We start from the raw sequence: 16,818 nt of genomic DNA on the forward strand, positions 1-16,818 counted from the left end.
ACAAAACTAATCAACACCAGAGATAATCAAATGGAGCTCACTTTTCAATTTACCATTGATTTATTACCATTCACCAGAGGTAAACATGACCTTAATACAAAATTTCCTCTTCAAACCCCAAATCCAAACAAAGCATAATACTGTTAAAATAGACATAGAACATAAGGCTTAAACTTTAGATCTCGAAGAAACTTGATTTCCCCACCCTCCATATTAAAGAAATCATTTTACGATGAGATTTTCTCCTAGTGGATACATATGCAAAAAGGAGCTTATTGATTTTTATTTTTTTTCCCCTTTTTAATTGTCATCTATAGTAATTTGACTAGTATTTGGAAGCTTCCATTTATGCAATACACATAACACAATAGTTGTATCAATAAGATTTGTATACAACAAGAAACTTGAACAGCATAAATCAGTAACCTACAGTTCTGGCAACGAATGCAAAGATAGAGATTATATAATCTATGAAGCCCGTCTAGATTGACTTTTATAAGCCCCCTAAAAAAATATATATACTTGAAATCTCACCACACCAAAAAGAGCAATCTTTAGACGGGCAGAATCGACACAAGCTTACTTGTATGCTAAATAATAACTGTCAAATAATGATATGCCCCAAAAGGCCAAAACCTCACAACAAGAAGTAAAGCCTAGCATGAACGATCAGATCATTTCATATCATTATAAACGAAGACGAGATCAATCTTTAAACACCGAACACTATACGACGAACATGTATGAAAAAAAAACGAAAAGAAAACTAACTTCAACTCATGCTTGTTTATCCGTTAGAATGTTAACTTTATAACCCCTATAAACCCCTCACAAGTAAATCCCCTAACATGTGTGTACCTTCACTTCTTTTGGTCCTTACCAAGAGTTTTCCCAAGACACATAAAGGTTAACTCCCACAAAATGTGCTTTACATTAAGGTGTTTCCGCGCGCTACAGTCTTCCTCTCTTCGTGCTGCAAGAGGGGCATTTGTACTGCTTGATGTTTTCTGCTTTGGCAGGTGTTATCCTCACACATTTTCCATGGAACCACCTCTCACAGATGTCGCATCCAATCCAAAACTCGTCTGCATTGTAGTTCCCACCACAGCTCCCACAGAGTGTATCACCGTGCTCATCTTCATCCTCTCCATAACTCTCTTCGAGTAGCTTTGGATTGCTGTTTCTGATCGACCCATCTACTGACCTCTGCAAAGATTAAAGAAAAAAAATTGGTTGCTATTCCTAAAGTTCTCAGTCAAGGAAAAAGTGAATAAAATAAAAATGGCAGTACTCGTTGATTTAGAGAACGGGGATAAAAGTAGGGAAAACTTAGACTTCACCTTTGTGCTGTTTCTGGATTTACTTCCACTATCCATGCTGGGTTTGTCTTTAACAGCTTTCCTTCCAGACGCAACTTCAAATAGAGTGGGTAGATCATTGATCATACTAAATAGTCGCTTCCTGTGGAAAGTCAGAGAGCACAAGTTTTGTACGATTAGATCAGATCAAAGCAATTGTTCTGGTTCTAGTCACATGGATGGCAAAAGAAAGTAACAATAAAACGTCACATAGACCAAGGATAATGATAAATTGCCTGAAAAATATGCATGAGGCTCTACACTAGTTTACAGACAAATCTTTAGTTAAATAAAACAATTTCTTTTACCCACAAAAATAGAAAGCATCTAATGTTGGAACTATTTTGTTAAACTTCATGACATGGTACAATCACAGCAATGAGAGAGCACAATGAATCAGATAAATGGCTACAAATATTGCTCTTGAACTCCTACTATAGCACAAAATTGTTAAAACACGGCAAACCAAAAATATGCTGGAAAGTCGAGAAAAATATATGCTTTTAAATGATGCTTGAGCTAAAAAAAATGAACCTTTGCTCATAAATGCAAAGTGCGAGTTTCACAAACTGATCGAATTCTTGCATTAAATATTACAAACTATCAAATTTTCAAGAGGTCTGCTTCCATCCCAAAACACTCGAATATTTCCTTATCTTCTCAATTCTTGTTCTCCTATTTCACTCCCATACGAACATCCCACATGCACACACCACCTATTTCCCCTTTCTTATTTACATGTCTACTCCCATCATAAACGTGGCTATATTCACACTTCTTACTGTCAAGATTCACCTTTCCTATTAGAAACAATGTGATGCACTAATTCTACACCTCGTCTAAAACCGTTAGTGGAGCACAAATGCAGTTCTAGGCATAGTTCCACGCTATTTCCTTAGAAAGGACTTGGATATAAAATTTATTTGGTTTTACAAGGAAAATCTATTGAAACATAAATGATTATATACTAAAACATAACTACTGTCCTCTCATCTTGGATTGTTTTTGTAATTCATTTAACAAGAGAGGCACCTCCCCCTTTATATTGCATGGAATTACATATAAAAAAAAACCATCGAATGCCACATATATAGAAAAGAAATCATACAAGAATTACATATTAAAACTCGAAAGCAGAAATAAGCAAGTCAACTACATCTTTTCACCCTTTTTCACTAGAAGTTTAATATGACCACCCAAACAATGAAAGATGATTAAACTTCATCAGGATAGACCGAAATTGTACGTGATGGAAATGCAACATTGTAGGAAATGTCCTGGTGATTGCTAATTGCTATACTCAATATCCACTAAACAAAAATGTTCATGTAATTAACAGTAATCAAAATTATCAGAATAGTAGTTATTCATCTAAGACAGAATAATTAAAATAAATACAAACTTCAGGGAAAGGCTTTGCATAATATGTTGGTGTAGGAAATACAGGGAGTCTTGGAACAGGCAGGCAACTAGGTAGAAAGCCGATAGCAATAAACTTTGACTTAAGGTAAAGTGAATAAGACATTCATGTAGGCAGAGTTTTATTGTGGAAAAGAAGTATTGAGAAACAATGAAATACTATTATTATAGATATGTTTTGTCTTTTTTTTTTTTAGTGAACATCATAGATATGTTTCTATATGGTCATGTCTTATGTTATCTTATTTTTCTATTCATTAGCCTTGTCAACTAGTCCTGACTACATTAAATCATGGTTATCACAGGGACCCTTGATGGCCCAGGACTTCAAATGCATGGTTGTCTCAGTAAACGAGGATTTTTATCTGGAGGTTTGTGCTTAAGTTTGTTGGATAAAGAAATCTAGTAGGCAGTCTTGAATAGCAGGCTGGATAGTGGATATTATTCATGTTTCCCTAGTGTTTATTTGGAGATCAAAGCTCCCAACAAAAGATTTTACTGTTGCAAATGTCCTACAAGATACTGATAAAAGCAATGCCATTCAAAGAAAAAAAAATCATTTCCCACGGGTATATGTTCAGTAGTGTGGAAGAAGAATCAGCACATCATTTATTCTCATAGTGCCAGTTCACAAGACAGCATTCATTTATTCTCATAGTGCCAGTTCACAAGATGGCCATGCTGGAAGCCTTTCAGCCTGCATAAAATAAGCTTCATCTGGCCATATAAATTCAAGGACCTCATCTTGCAACCACTGTGTTTTTCAGATGCCGTAAGAGATGTAACGTTGTGTTTTTAAATGCCAAAAGATGAGATTTTTGTCAGTTAATGGAATTATTGCCATTTTCAGGAGGTGTAGATGGAAGAAAATAAAAACTTTTTGGAGCTGAGATTTTAGACACGTCTAGGAAATAGGCTCGGGACCACCAACAATTATGTATGTATGAAGTGTGCAATGGGAAGAGGAGTTTATATTGTGGGTTAGAATGGGGGTGGGATCACTATTGTAAATAAATGATGTGACGTATAAGTTGAGAGAAGTCATGGGCGAGTCTAACAAATGTAAGTATCAGTAAGGGGTGGGCTCTTTGTCAGGTCAGGTTAAGGCTGGGGGAGTGAGGGCACTCTCTGATCTACTCCAGGACTGTACCTTTAGTTAATAAATAATATCATCTCTCTAATCATTTTTACAATAATTATTTTTGTAATCATCCTCCCTAGAAGAAATCCAACAGATGATGAAATTGAAGAATGGACCAGCTTACTACTTCTAATCCGCACCCTTGCTCCCACCAATAGGGAGGATCTCAGATGGTAGAATCTCCATCATATTGGGGAGTTTAGTGAGAGAGCAAATATCCCGCAGGTTATAATTATGATAACTTGGAAAGCCAAATTTCCCCAACAAAAAAAAAAAAGGCTTTCAAATTCCTTAATTTCTCGCGACTAGTGTGTTTTTCTTTTAAATATCCGTGAGTGATCGGGCCAACTTACGCACACTTCAACTAATGTGACTGGCAACCCACCTAACCCTACAACATTTGGGTGTCAAGCAAACTCTAGGATATTAAATCCTAGGGAGGTGGCAACCATGGATTGAACCCATGACCTCTTAGCCGTTATCAAGGGGATGTCCCCTTATTTACCTCGACTAACTAGTGCATTTTGTTTACACCCAATCTGGAAAATCACCACCTGTTCTTTAATCATCGGTTTGGCAATGCAAGTAGGGCCACCTTTCTAAATACTTTCAGTTTAAGTTGTTGTTTCCCCTTTGCCTACCAGAGATGCAGAGCTCCTGCACCTGGCTTGTTCTCCTTTCAAGGGGCAAACCTTAGTTCTATGGATCAATTCAGTATGTTGGACTTCATAGGGGATATGGCTTGAGAGGAATCAAAGAGTTCTCGAGGGTTTTTAGACCATATTCACAGGCTTTTGGGACTTGGTGACTGTCTTTGCTTCTACTAGGTGCACTCTCCAGCGTCTTTCGGAAACCTTTGTTGGACAGATTTTGAGTCAAATGAGTGAGTACTAGAGCTTATTTTATTGATGAAGTTATAAACCAAACTTCCATGGAGAAAAAGTGGATGACACCATGGGCATACAAAAAAGACCCTACAAAAAGGAGCCTGACCATGAGAAGGATCCAGTCAAGAGTAGGGTGATCATTCAACCGCAAAAACTGAAACGTTTCTAAAAACCGAACCGAACCGAAAATTCAGTGAAACCGAAAAATTCAATTCGGTTCGGTTTCACTTTCGAAAACAAATTTGAAACCGAACCAAACCATTTTTAATACATATATATTTATTTATATATTTAAAAAAAAAAAAGTAAAACCGAATTTAAAAACCGAACCGAACTGTTTTTAATTAAAAAAAGAATATAATATGGATTTTTTTAAAATGCCAAAACCGAATTTGAAACCGAACCAAACCGCATATATGTGGTTCGATTCGGTTTGACCACCGAACCGAACCGAACCGAACCATTTCCACCTCTAGTCAAGAGAAATAAGATCTGACAAATAATTACAAAATAACTTTGTAACTAATGCTCAAAGAGAAATATGGAATCTAAGGAAGGGAAAAATATCATCACCTAGGGACCTCTCCAACTCTCTAAAGGTTCTATTGTTCCTATCATCCCAAAGATGACCTACAAAATAGCACAAACACCAACATGCCCATGATTTTTTCCCATGGTCGGGCAGTTGGAGAACTCTAAAAACTGACAAAGCATAAGTCAAAACTCCCAAAATAATTTGGAGCCGGAATATTAATGTTGGCCCAAATAGTGTTGAACAGCCTTCCTATATATTTCTCCTCCAGAGCTCCCAAAAACTATCTCTAGCATATAAAAGATGATTAGAGAGTTCGTTTGGAATGGAGGTATGGAAGAGTTGTGTAGCCATCTCGATAAGTGGGGTGAGTTACTGCATCTTATTTGTTATAGAGGACTTGGTGTAGGGGTGCTCTTGCAAAGAAACACAGGACTCCTTATGAAATGGTTGTGGCCTTGTACACAAGAAAACGTCTTATGAAGAAATGTCATTGCTGGTATTTATGGCTTGAAGTTCCATTAATGGCTGCCATCTTTTAACAAAGAGCACAAGGCTGTGCAGAGAAGCACAAGGACCTCATATACAATAATAACACATCGTGCAGAGTTGGGAGTGGTGCTTCCACATTTCTGGACCGCTATATGGAAAGGTATGTCTCCTTTTAAAATGGTTTATCCCCGCCAAAACTAAAAATGCTGAAGTTTGGAATGGAGCCAACTTCACTTACCTATTGTCGAGGATTCAACTCACTAGCCTGCCAGACACTTGGTTCTAGAATTTGGAGGCCAATTGTTTTTCCATAACAAAACCTCTTCTGTATAAACTCTCTCACAGACACATCCATTGATGACATTTTCAAAAAGCTATGGAAGCTACCTTGTCCAAAGAGGATAAAATTCCTATTATGGGAGATTTGTCATTCTTGCCTTAATGGTACAGATCGGCTATAAGTTAGGTGCCCCAGGATGAAGCTCTCTCCTCATTGTGTCCTTTGTCAACAAAATAGTGAATCTTAAAGTCACATTTTATTCCATTGCCCATTTGCACTGTTCATATGGGCCCAACATCTTTAGCAGCTTCAATTGGACATTGATTACTCCTCATGCAACCAGGAACTAGATTAGAATGAATATTTTGGAACATTGTGATGTGGTCTTGCATCATATGTGTGATTTTATCAAAGATTTGGGAGGAAAGAAACATTTGGATCTTCAACAATGGCTCAAAATCATCAAACAACATCCTTGAATCATCCATTTTTAATGCTTTGTTTTGGTGTAAACAATTACCGCCCCTTAAAGATCATAGCCTATGTTTCATTGTTGCTAATTGGAAACTGTTTTTGTAACCCCACTGAATGGGCGCTTTTGTATATACATGGGATTATCTCATTCATCAATGAAATCGTTTCTTAACCCAAAAAAGAAAACTTTTAACAAAAACTTGAAGGATAATAGATTGTTGAGAGAGATAATCAAGGACAAAAAAAACTTCCTCATGTCTAACAATTCCAAAGGTGGATTATTGAAGGAAAATTCATTTCTGATAAGGCTGTTGGGTTGACTCTTTTGGTTTTTTCATTTCCAAATCTACACACAATTTTCCTTAATAAGAATTCCTAATGGCTAAGTGTTTGGTGCCGCAGCAGCAGTCTTCAGACCTTAGGTTGAGAATAGGTCCATTTGACTCGACTCTTACTTGATAAGATTAATGGTTTGATGTTGGGTGGGAAAGAAAAAATGGGGTGGAATCTTGATTCAAAGGGCTCTACCTCAAACTCAGCCTTTATGAAAATCACATACTCCCTAGGAGTGTTTGCTCAATTTGATTGAATTTGAAAACACATGATACCCAAAAAGGGGAAAATGTTTCTTCCGTGACTAGCATATAGAACCCTTAAAAGAAGGACAAGATGCAAGAGAAGTTCCCTGGGTGGAATTTGCCCCCTAGAGTTTGTGTTTGCTGCTTTAAGTAAAATAAGAATTTTGATCATCTTTTCTTGCATTGTCCATGACCTACAAGGGATGGAATTCTTTTATGGAACTTTGTGATGAATGAAATCAGGGTTAAAAGCTTGCATTCCCAAACGAATAGAACATCAAATGAACAAAGCCTTAGGTGCTTAGGAACCTCACAGGAAAGTCCAAAATCCAGCAAGAGGTCTTCTTTGGCACATTGGAGAAAAGCCAAAGAATTTTTAAGATAAATTACTAACTTTTGATTCCTTTTGTAATAGTTGTGATGCAAGTGTCTTGGTGGGCTTCAAAACACCCTAAAGTCTTTTTAGATTAGGGCTTATTTTCATCCTAAGCGATTGGAAGGCCCTTAGTCATTAGTTTTCAGGCGGGGTTCCCTCTACCCCAGCCCTAGGTTGTTCTTGTGTGGCCCTCGTCTTGGTCTTTTCTAATATATTTATCACACTCCTATTAAAGGGAAAAAAAATCCTTTTTTATAAGAAACCTATATATATTAACAAGGGAATATCAATTTTTTTTTATAGAATCAACAACTTTCATTGAGAAAAAATGAAAGAATATAAGGGCATAAAAAAAAAGCCCACAAAAGCACCTCTTCTAAAGAAAGGACTTCCAACTAAGTAAAATGTTACCTAGAGAATGAATGCAAAAAGATTTCAAAACTGAAGCCCAAAGCGAAACATGAAACCTCACCAAGGACCAAACTTCACCTGGATCTCTGTCCAAACCTTTGAACACCCTATTGTACCTCTCCCCCCAAATATCCCATAATAAAGCACACAGCCCAACAAACCACAAAAAATGGCCTTCCTCTCTAACAAGCGGGTGGAGGAGGAACTCCCCAATCACCACACAAATATTCCTCTGGCGACAACCATAACCTCAAACTCTTGCAAGAAACAAATGCACAAAAAAAAAAGCCCACAAAAGCACCTTTCTAAAGAAAGGACTTCCAACTAAGTAAAATGTTACCTAGAGAATAATTGCAAAAAGATTTCAAAACTGAAGCCTAAAGCGAAACATGAAACCTCACCAAGGACCAAACTTCACCTGGATCTCTGTCCAAACCTTTGAACATCCTATTGTACCTCTCCCCCAAATATCCCATATAAAGCACACAGCCCAACAAACACAAAAAAATGGCCTTCCTCTCTAACAAGCGGGTGGAGGAGGAACTCCCAATCACCCACACAATATTCCTCTGGCCGACAACCTAAACCTCAAACTCTTGCAAGAAACAAATGCACAAAAAAAAAAGCCCACAAAAGCACCTCTTCTAAAGAAATGACTTCCAACTAAGTAAAATGTTACCTAGAGAATAATTGCAAAAAGATTTCAAAACTGAAGCCCAAGCGAAACATGAAACCTCACCAAGGACCAAACTTCACCTGGATCTCTGTCCAAACCTTTGAACACCCTATTGTACCTCTCCCCCCAAATATCCCATAACCAAAGCACACAGCCCAACAAACCACAAAAAATGGCCTTCCTCTCTAACAAGCGGGTGGAGGAGGAACTCCCCAATCACCACACAAATATTCCTCTGGCCGACAACCTAAACCTCAAACTCTTGCAAGAAACAAATGCACACAGCCCTCACAAACTGACAACCCCAAAGAAGGTGATCCAGATCTTTCTCCACCTTCCGACAAAGAATACAACAAAAAGAACCCATTAACAAAGTCATCTTCCTAACAAGCCCATCCAAAGTATTCATCCAGCCTAGCAAAACTTGCCAGGTAAAGAACTTTAGTATCTTCATCCTCCAAACCACATCAAAGACCAACTCACTAACGGGAGAAGGATCCAATAACCACCTAAAGAAAGATTTACACGAAAAGCCTTCAAAGAAATATCATTGCCAGCTTGGGCTCTTTTTTGGTAATCCCGTCGTTGTGTGGGATAGCTCATTCCCTTTTTCTTTGCTTCTTTTACATATAGAAACAAGTTTCATTGAGAAAAAATGAAAGAAAACAAGGACATACAAAAAGACCAAGCCCACAAAAGCTACTCTATAGAGAAAGGGGACCAAAAAGTAAAATGTTGCCCATAGAGTAATTACAAAAAGTCTTCGAAATCGATGCCCAAAGGGAAACCTTAAACTTCACCAAGCCCCAAAACATCACTAGGATCTCTTTCCACCCTCTAAAAATTCTTATGTAATGAGCCTTTTCTTATCAATATATTTTATTGTTTCCTATTAAAGGAAAAAAAAAAGTATTCTATCATTGCCAGCTAAGGCTCTTTATCTTTTTTATAATCTAATGGCTGTTCAGGGATAGCTCATGCCCATCTTTCTTTGTAATGAGCCTTTTTTTTATTAAAATATATTTTCTTGTTATCAATCAATAAACAATAATAAAAAAAATAAAAGGAAAAAGAAAACTATTTCTATGATCGTGACTAGTAGGGAAGTCCCATAATAAGAAGCCAGGGGCAGGTAGACTTTGGCTTTTGAATATTTCAATTATCTATGAAATTTATTTTCTAACAGGCACAAAAAAGGGCCTTGAATACAGCCTCAGTTTTTGAACTAGATACCTTGTTTTTCACAATGCTCTCATCATTGCCTCCTATCATTATCCACTTTTACCCTACCTAAATTGGGTGTCAGATCTTTCTTTTCCTCTTACCCAGCCCAAAACCCATCGGCCATCACAGATAGACAATGACCTTCCTTTTCCCCTCATAAAATGTACTATATCTCTACGAAGCCTACGAATTTGGAGCAGGAAAACATCATAACTTGTATCCATCCCTCCCTCCCTTCCAATGGCATTCCCCCACACACACACACAAAAGAGGGTGAAAAGAGCTTGAAGAAAGCTTTGGAAGGGGAGAACCACATAAGAGCGTGAAAATAGCTTGAAGAAAACGCAATACAAACAAATATCCTTCAGTTCAAAGGAATAACAAAAAATCAATACCAAAGAAATCAAAGATGACATCAAAGCATCCATAGGCGTTCAAAGCCAAAGTTAAAAGAACTGGATCCCTCAAATTGGGGAAGACAAGGGCATATGAGAAGATCTCAAAGAAGACAAGGGAAAATAAGACAATGGAGGGCCGTCCTTTTTTTTTTTTTATGGTGATAGAAATCACAACTTTCATTGAGAAAAAATGAAAGAATACAGGGGCATAAAAGAAACCTCTCAATTAAACAAGGACGTAACGTCCTACTAAACTATCGACTATCTTCCAAAAATGAATAACCAGGCTATCCCTACCAAAAGTTATATAAATTTAGAAAAAGAATCAAAACCAGAGGAGATGCCCTTCCAAGGGTTCCTACAAATGCCTTTAGCTACCACCAATTTGTTGGAATACAAAAAAAAATTAGGGGACGCTGATAAAGATTTATTGAAGAAGATTAAGATGACCATCCTTTGAGATCCAAAAGTGATTACCAAAAAGTGTAATACCAATGGTTTCCATTCCATGGAGGCCCCAAAGAAGTGTTGGGTCAGTTCGCAAGCTTGCATCCAAAAGTAAAGAACTGTATCCAAATAAAAAGCTTCACAGTTGATCTAAATTCATAGTGTTGAAAAGATTCAATTAAAAACAGCTTGCCTTGCATAAGAGGATAAAAGGATGATGCCAGCAAATACTGTATGACTGCATGACGAGTGAATAGAGATTAGAGAAGCATCTCCAATTGAAGCCACTGGTCAAACAAAGGAACCATGTAATATGAGTCTGCACACTTAGTGATAAGGGAGGGAGGAGAGTGGACCAGCCATATTAAGACCCTAGGAAGAATTTTGTCTCTAGCTTTGGTTGATGACAAAAAATACTAAAATCGCCTATACTACTGATACAATCCCCAATCATTTTTTTCCAACAATGTCCAAAGCTCTTTGCAAAAGGAATCGCACCTAGGACATCTCAATCCATCACGGTCCACATCAATTTTTTAAAGAGAGTTTGATTGCAAAACTCTTTCTCCTCTTTCTGAGGTCATTGGCAATGAGAGATTCATGCATCCAGCCCCAAAACAAAACATCAAGCCACAAGCTTAACTAGAACACTTATTAGGGAAGCTACAAGAACAATGTCATGAGCCCAAAAACCATACCGTCCATAAAAAATAATTATGACCACTCATAAGAAAATGAAAATGAAAATAGACAATATAGCCATCTATCTCAAAGAGCATTTTATTGGTTGTGATCATCAAGTCAACAAAAACACCAAGACCCTACCAAATAGGCAAATACAAATTCAAATGGCTGTTTTTTCTTAACTTGCAAAAGAAATTTTCTGATATGATTTATGAGTGTTCGAGACAAGGATACATACACACACAGAGTGTGTGCAAGAAAAGGTGGAAGAAGTGAAGCAATTTGGAAGGAAAGATCGCATGCTTGTAACAGTTAACTCAGGGGATTCTATTGCTAACATCTTAAACAAACACATAATGCAACCTGTATAAGAGAGTTTTCGTCACAAGGACATGAACATGATCTTTTCACTTTCCCAACTGACGGTATACAACAACAGAATAATAGATCAAACCCAGGATAAACGGACCTTAATCATCAAACAAATTAGGATAACATAAATAACCAAGGTGCAATTAATTGGAATGCAAGAATGCTATACACATTGTACTAGTGCAGAAGGATGTGAGAGATAATTTTTCAAATAAGAGACCATTAAGGCCACAAGTGGCACACCAAACAGCCTACATGCTTCATCGTGAATTTAGGATCCAGTAGATTTTCCTATATTTACGAAATTATATAACTTACCGCTCATTGCGGTTGAGTTGAGCACCAAAATAGAACGCCACTGAAAGCAACCAACAATCGCTGTGAACAGCCACCAACGAAAGCCAGTCTCTACGCTTCATCCCATCTCTTGCAAAATTGATCCCCAACGCAGGTTCAGGGAGCTCGGATGGAACTTCCTCGGCAGGCAGAGTCACCTCCCAAGACTCATTCGGATGTCCATATAAACACAAATTCTCCTTCTCTGGAAGCGGAAAAACAAAAAAAGAAATTCATCATCAACCAACCCCAACAAAGTTAGGTCAAAAGGCGCACAAAACCACAAGTTTCCCTCACTAATTCCGAGTAATACCCATCAAACGCTCGTCCAAACAAAGAACATGGCAGAACAAAAGGAAGGGGGGGAGGAAACCCTATTTCCACAAAAGAAAACAAAATCCTCGTCGTAACAACGCTACCATTCGCGCTGAATTCCCAAGTCAACCGAACAGGAAAGAAAACAAAATCAAAGAAAGCAAACACTCACCAGGATCGCAAAGCGAGTAGAACTCATCGACATCTGCAAGAGAAGACACGAATGGGAGATAAATATCAAGACCCAAATCATCAAACACATTAAGAAAAAGACCCATCAAAAGATTGGGGTGAAAAAGCAAGAAAGAGAGATCGGAAATCAAAGATCACCCACCATAAGTGAGGGCTCGCACAAGGCCTGTGCGTCGAGCGTTGTAATCTTTGAAGATGTCTTCAACGGAACGAGGGCTAGAAGAGATTGAAGCCATTTGAGTGACGGAGTAAATTGGTATGGAAATTTGCAGAAGTCGAAGAGATCGGAGTGATCACTGCCCAGTGAGCAGCATCGATAAACTTGGAACCTCTTGTACGAATCGTTGTGTTTTGCTTTTGGTTTTTGGCTTTGGCTTCATCCCACTCTATTTATAAATTTTAATCTACTTTTTAACTATCTAATCTCCAATTATTAACATAACCATTTTCTCTCTAATATAATAATATAATTAATAAAGCCTAATCTTTTTTCAAAAATTTTTTCTTTTTTCTTTTAATGCAATTTTCGTAGCCTAACTGTCCGATTCCTATTTTTCATTGATTTTTTGGTTAATTTAGACAAAAAATATTCCTAAATTTTAGGGTAACTTGTAATATGGGTTATTCTAAAATAAAAATAATCATCTATGTTTTAGTTTGGATTATAAGGTTTCTCGTTTGAAAAAAAAATAGAATTTTGGGAACTTTTGACTTTTAGATAAAGATTAAGTTCTAGGGTTGCATTGTTTTTTTATATATATAATCTTTAACCAATAGGGAGATTTGGATTTTCGAAGCTAAAGATTAAAAAAAATTTTAAAAAAAACAAACAAATAAAGAAATAAAATTCTAGAATCTCTATCAATTTTAGTGATATTAGATGAATTTAGAGTAATTCCGACCTAAATTCATTGATTTTCGATTTTTCGATGAATTGATCTAAAATGATGAATTTCAACTAAAAATTAGCCGTGATTAAAATAGGTTGATTTTCTTTGAAAAAAGAAAAAAAAAGTTTATGAATATTTTTCCTATTGTATTTAATGAATGAGGGCATAATCTAATTTTACAATTATTTTTATATTGACATCACTTTTATGTCAAAAAATTAGTTTTGTCAAAAGGCAGGTCTTTTTTAAAAAAAAATATTTAAATATTTAAAGGACTAATTTTTACAATAACCTGTTTTAATAATATCACAACACTTTGAAAACTTTCCTTCAGTTAAACAAAAATGACTTGTAAAACCGTGTTACCTGCGGTGATTAATTACAAAAATAACTTGAAAAAATAATTATAAAATAATATCAAATATTGATGATTAATTACAAAATTAAAGGACGTGAATTATTTGTATACAAAATAATTACAAAAAATAAAAAAATCATAGCATTAAACTTAAATAACATAATATAATAAGGATATAAAAACCATACCATTAAATACAAGAAGATATAAAAAGCATAACATTAAATATAACACAACATAATGAAAAGAATTTAAATATATATATATATATATATATATATATATATAGAACTCGAGAGAAAATGAAAAAACTATTAGAAAACCTCACATCAATTCAAATTTGAGGTGAAACTAAGTAAAATTCAATAGAAGAGATTTTGATGAAATTAAAAATAAATATATGTTATTTTTCTCAATTTTGATTTCTTGGAAATGGAAGTTTTTTTATAGTAAAATAAACAAAAACTCACATCAATTCAATTTTGAGATGAAATGATGTAAAAATTAAATGGAAAGAGTTTGAATGAAGTTAAAAATAAATATGTTCTTTTTCTCAATTTTGATATCTTGATAATGAAAGCTTTTGATGGTAAAAGAAACAAAACTCACGTTAATTCAATTTTGAGATAACATAGTGTAAAACTTCAATGAAAAAAGTTTGAAATAAGTTTAAAATACAAAATAAAAATTTTTATGGTAAAAGAGAAAAAACTTTCATTGAACTAACATAACTTTTGATAATAAAAGAGAAAAAAAAAATCATTGAGCTAGCCTAGCTAATTGCTAAAAAAAATTAAAAAATTCGATGGAAATATCAAAATGCTAATGAAAATATTGGAATTTTGAGAAATTTTGAAAAACCGGGGAAAATCAAGATTTTTCCCTTACCGAAATTCCAAGCCTATCTAAATCTTGAAATTTAAAGATTTCAACCAAAAATTTTGATTATGATTATGGGTTGAAAATGAAAATTTTTAAATGATAAGAGTATGATTGAAACCAACAATATTATCTGGGATGAAATGTTGTTTTGAAACAAATTTAAAGTTTTAAGGGAAAAATCGGCAGTTTAGGAATATTATTGAACTTATCTTAAAGTTTTAGATGAATTTATAATTTTTACCATTTTTAATTGATTTGAAAGGTTTAATTACTTCGAGTGATTTTATCTTTTAGGGTAAATTGTAAAAAACATTCCTAAATTTTATGCTTTATTTTAAAAATATATCTAAACTTTCAAAAATTTCATTAATATGCTTGAAAAAAAGTTCAAAAATACCCCTAACATTAATTTTCAATGGAAATCATTTGTCTTTTGTTAAATATATATATCATTAGTTTTTAACGAAAACTATTAGATTTTTTATTTCAAAAATATCATTGAACTTTCAAAGTTTCATTAATGTCGTGTAAAAAGAAAAAGTTAAAAAAATGTATCGTTATTATTCTCTGTGGAAGAAAATTCTTAGTATCTCGATTCAGCTTTCAAAAGTTATATTGATATCTATAACTTTTGAAAGAATTTTTTTCAAATAAATGCTCTTTTTATTAGTATATATACATACATAGAAATTATTTATATGCACCACCCCATTTCTCTCTCTCTTTTTTTATATGAAAAAGAGTCACTAATCTATGGGTTTTTTAATGATTCTCTATTTTCACTCTTTCTCAAATATATATTTTTTTATTTATAAGGATGAAAACTTTGTTGATTATTTTTAAGTTTTAAATTTGTTTATTTGTTGTGATTGGTTAAGACGGTTATTCATGATTAAATATGATATTTTTTTATCAGCATTTTTTTGTAGTTTGCGATTTATTGTCTTGTTATCACATTCAAGTGTTTTGTTGACTTCTTAACTATTGTTGTAGGTATCACTTTTGTCAATAAGCCTTCCAAGTCGTCTTTTGAAAATTCGTTGAATCGTGATGTCACCACCTTATGCTTTATTGCCTTCATCTAACAACATTTTTTGTTAGCCTCATTAGGATTTCAACATGATTTAAAGTATAAGTTTTGTAATATGCTTCATAAAATGGCATAATATTAAAAAAAAATTATGGTTCAATTATGATTCTTCAAAACCTAAAGTTCCTCATTATCTTTTTGAGATTTGATGATACATCATTTTCACGTAAAGCGAATAAACTACCATATTAGTGTTCAATGATAATAGTCAATATAAGGGATCGTTTGGTTTAAGGTTTTCTAGATGTCTATAAATAAAAGATGTAGAATAGAATGTTTAGAAATCAGAGATGATTGTGTTTGGTTGTTAGGGATAAAAAAAATTTCTCGTGGAACTCCAATCGAAACGGGGCGGGGAATCCCCAATTTGACCGAAGAAAGTTAGACCCTCATCCCTGCCCTGAATATTTTTTTTGTTTTTTAATATATTAATATATTTTAACAACATTTTATATATGTATATATACTGTTATGGATTAATTTTATTTTATATAAAATTATAATTAAAAATAGTTTTAACTCTTAAATGACAGTATATTTTTTAAAGAAAGTTGTAAGTAGTTTGTTTTAGTGTTGATTTTTCTTAAATAATTTTGTAATATAATAACTTTAGTTTTTAAATTTAAAATAAAAAGGCTAAAATATTTGTTAATCATACATTTAAATAAATGAAACGATAATAATATTAACTTATTGCATCAATATTCACAATTTTAATATAAATACCAAAATATAATCGATTTTTAAATAAAATTATAATTAAAATAAAAATAAAAATAAAATAAACGGGGATTATTCCTCGTGTGGACCTGATCAACCAAATGTGTGAGTAACAAAAATATATGGATAAGTTAGGTCTACGTGCAAGCATACATTGTCGAAGAAGTAACAAACTTTGAAATATTCCAAGAATCGAATCCATTGGACTAGTTTCTAAAGTTAAGTTGCTTATGACTATAACTAAATGTCACCAAAGGTAACATATGACAAATTGGGTTTTGAATAG

At 34.4% G+C, this 16,818-nt stretch overlaps 1 protein-coding gene across 1 annotated transcript; it reads right to left on the bottom strand.

Moving 5' to 3' along the window:
* Nucleotides 1-657: 657 nt before the first annotated feature.
* Nucleotides 658-12,966, bottom strand: LOC120081970 (PHD finger protein ALFIN-LIKE 2-like). The gene is made up of 5 exons (XM_039037156.1): nucleotides 12,735-12,966; nucleotides 12,573-12,605; nucleotides 12,068-12,290; nucleotides 1,341-1,461; nucleotides 658-1,206 (listed from the first exon to the last, which is right to left on the bottom strand). The coding sequence occupies exons 1-5, from the start codon at nucleotides 12,826-12,828 to the stop codon at nucleotides 952-954; spliced, it is 726 nt and encodes a 241-aa protein (XP_038893084.1). The 5' UTR covers nucleotides 12,829-12,966; the 3' UTR covers nucleotides 658-951.
* Nucleotides 12,967-16,818: the final 3,852 nt, after the last annotated feature.

This window comes from Benincasa hispida, chromosome 7, assembly GCF_009727055.1.
Source record: "Benincasa hispida cultivar B227 chromosome 7, ASM972705v1, whole genome shotgun sequence".
NCBI lineage: Eukaryota > Viridiplantae > Streptophyta > Magnoliopsida > Cucurbitales > Cucurbitaceae > Benincasa > Benincasa hispida.